This window comes from Volvox carteri, assembly GCF_000143455.1.
Source record: "Volvox carteri f. nagariensis unplaced genomic scaffold VOLCAscaffold_23, whole genome shotgun sequence".
NCBI lineage: Eukaryota > Viridiplantae > Chlorophyta > Chlorophyceae > Chlamydomonadales > Volvocaceae > Volvox > Volvox carteri.
The window spans coordinates 902,616-904,775 of record NW_003307566.1 but is presented as its reverse complement, the minus strand read 5'-3'; the positions used below and the strand labels follow the sequence as shown (position 1 = coordinate 904,775).

General features: G+C 64.2%; 1 protein-coding gene across 1 annotated transcript; it reads right to left on the bottom strand.

Moving 5' to 3' along the window:
* Window positions 1-166: 166 nt before the first annotated feature.
* On the bottom strand, window positions 167-577 carry VOLCADRAFT_34381 (uncharacterized protein; the record flags this gene model as incomplete). Its single annotated transcript, XM_002951291.1, has 1 exon — window positions 167-577. A coding segment is annotated over one exon (411 nt), but the record flags the coding sequence as incomplete, so codon positions are not given.
* Window positions 578-2,160: the final 1,583 nt, after the last annotated feature.

The window sequence follows — 2,160 nt, the reverse complement described above, 5'->3', positions numbered from 1 at the left end:
CACCCACATCACGGACGTCACCCACATCACGGACGTCACCTGCACCACGGACGTCACCTGCACCACGGACGTCACCCGCACCATGGACGTCACTCGCACCACGGACGTCACCTGCACCATGGACGTCACCCGCACCACGGACGTCACCCGCACCACGGACGTCACTCGCACCATGGACATCACCCGCACCACGGACGTCACCCGCACCACGGACGTCACCTGCACCACGGACGTCACTGGCACCACGGACGTCACCTGCACCACGGACATCAACCGCATCACGGACATCACCCGCACCATGGACGTCACCCGCATCACGGACGTCACCTGCATCACGGACGTCACCCGCACCACGGACGTCACTCGCACCACGGACGTCACCCGCACCACGGACGTCACCCGCACCACGGACATCACCCACATCACGGACGTCACCCGCACCATAGACGTCACCCACATCACGGACGTCACCCACACCACGGACGTCACCCGCACCATGGACGTCACCCACATCACGGACGTCACCTGCACCACGGACGTCACCTGCACCACGGACGTCACCTGCACCACGGACGTCACTCGCACCACGGACGTCACCCGCACCACGGACGTCACCCGCACCATGGACGTCACTGGCACCATGGACGTCACCCGCACCATGGATGTCACCTGCACCACGGACGTCACCCGCACCACGGACGTCACTGGCACCATAGACGTCACCCACACCACGGACGTCACCCGCATCACGGACGTCACCTGCACCATGGACGTCACCCGCACCACGGACGTCACTCGCACCACGGACGTCACCCGCATCATGGACGTCACCCGCCTAGACGGAACTAACCAAAGTAAGGATATACTCTTGTGGGAGTACGATGTACGATAGTACGGCAGGAGTTGTTCCGCCTATGCGTTACAAGTAATAGTAATAAGAATATGTTAGTCATTACCGTATTTAACGGAATGCTCATAACATCACCTGCACCACGGACGTCACCTGCACCACGGACGGCACCCGCACCATGGACGTCACTCACACCACGGACGTCACCTGCACCATGGACGTCACCCGCACCACGGACGTCACCCGCACCACGGACGTCACTCGCACCATGGACATCACCCGCACCACGGACGTCACCCGCACCACGGACGTCACCTGCACCACGGACGTCACTGGCACCACGGACGTCACCTGCACCACGGACATCAACCGCATCACGGACATCACCCGCACCATGGACGTCACCCGCATCACGGACGTCACCTGCATCACGGACGTCACCCGCACCACGGACGTCACTCGCACCACGGACGTCACCCGCACCACGGACGTCACCCGCACCACGGACATCACCCACATCACGGACGTCACCCGCACCATAGACGTCACCCACATCACGGACGTCACCCACACCACGGACGTCACCCGCACCATGGACGTCACCCACATCACGGACGTCACCTGCACCACGGACGTCACCTGCACCACGGACGTCACCTGCACCACGGACGTCACTCGCACCACGGACGTCACCCGCACCACGGACGTCACCCGCACCATGGACGTCACTGGCACCATGGACGTCACCCGCACCATGGATGTCACCTGCACCACGGACGTCACCCGCACCACGGACGTCACTGGCACCATAGACGTCACCCACACCACGGACGTCACCCGCATCACGGACGTCACCTGCACCATGGACGTCACCCGCACCACGGACGTCACTCGCACCACGGACGTCACCCGCATCATGGACGTCACCCGCACCACAGACGGCACCCACACCACGGACGGCACCCGCACCATGGACATCACTCGCACCACGGACGTCACCCACATCACGGACGTCACCCACATCACGGACGTCACCTGCACCACGGACGTCACCTGCACCACGGACGTCACCTGCACCACTGACGGCACCCACACCACGGACGTCACCCGCACCACGGACAGCACCCGCACCACAGACGTCACCTGCACCATGGACGGCACCCGCACCACGGACGGCACCCGCACCACGGACGGCACCCGCATCAGGGACGTCACTCACACCACGGACGTCACCCGCACCATGGACGTCACTCGCACCACGGACGTCACCCGCACCATGGACATCACCCGCACCACGGACGTCACCCGCA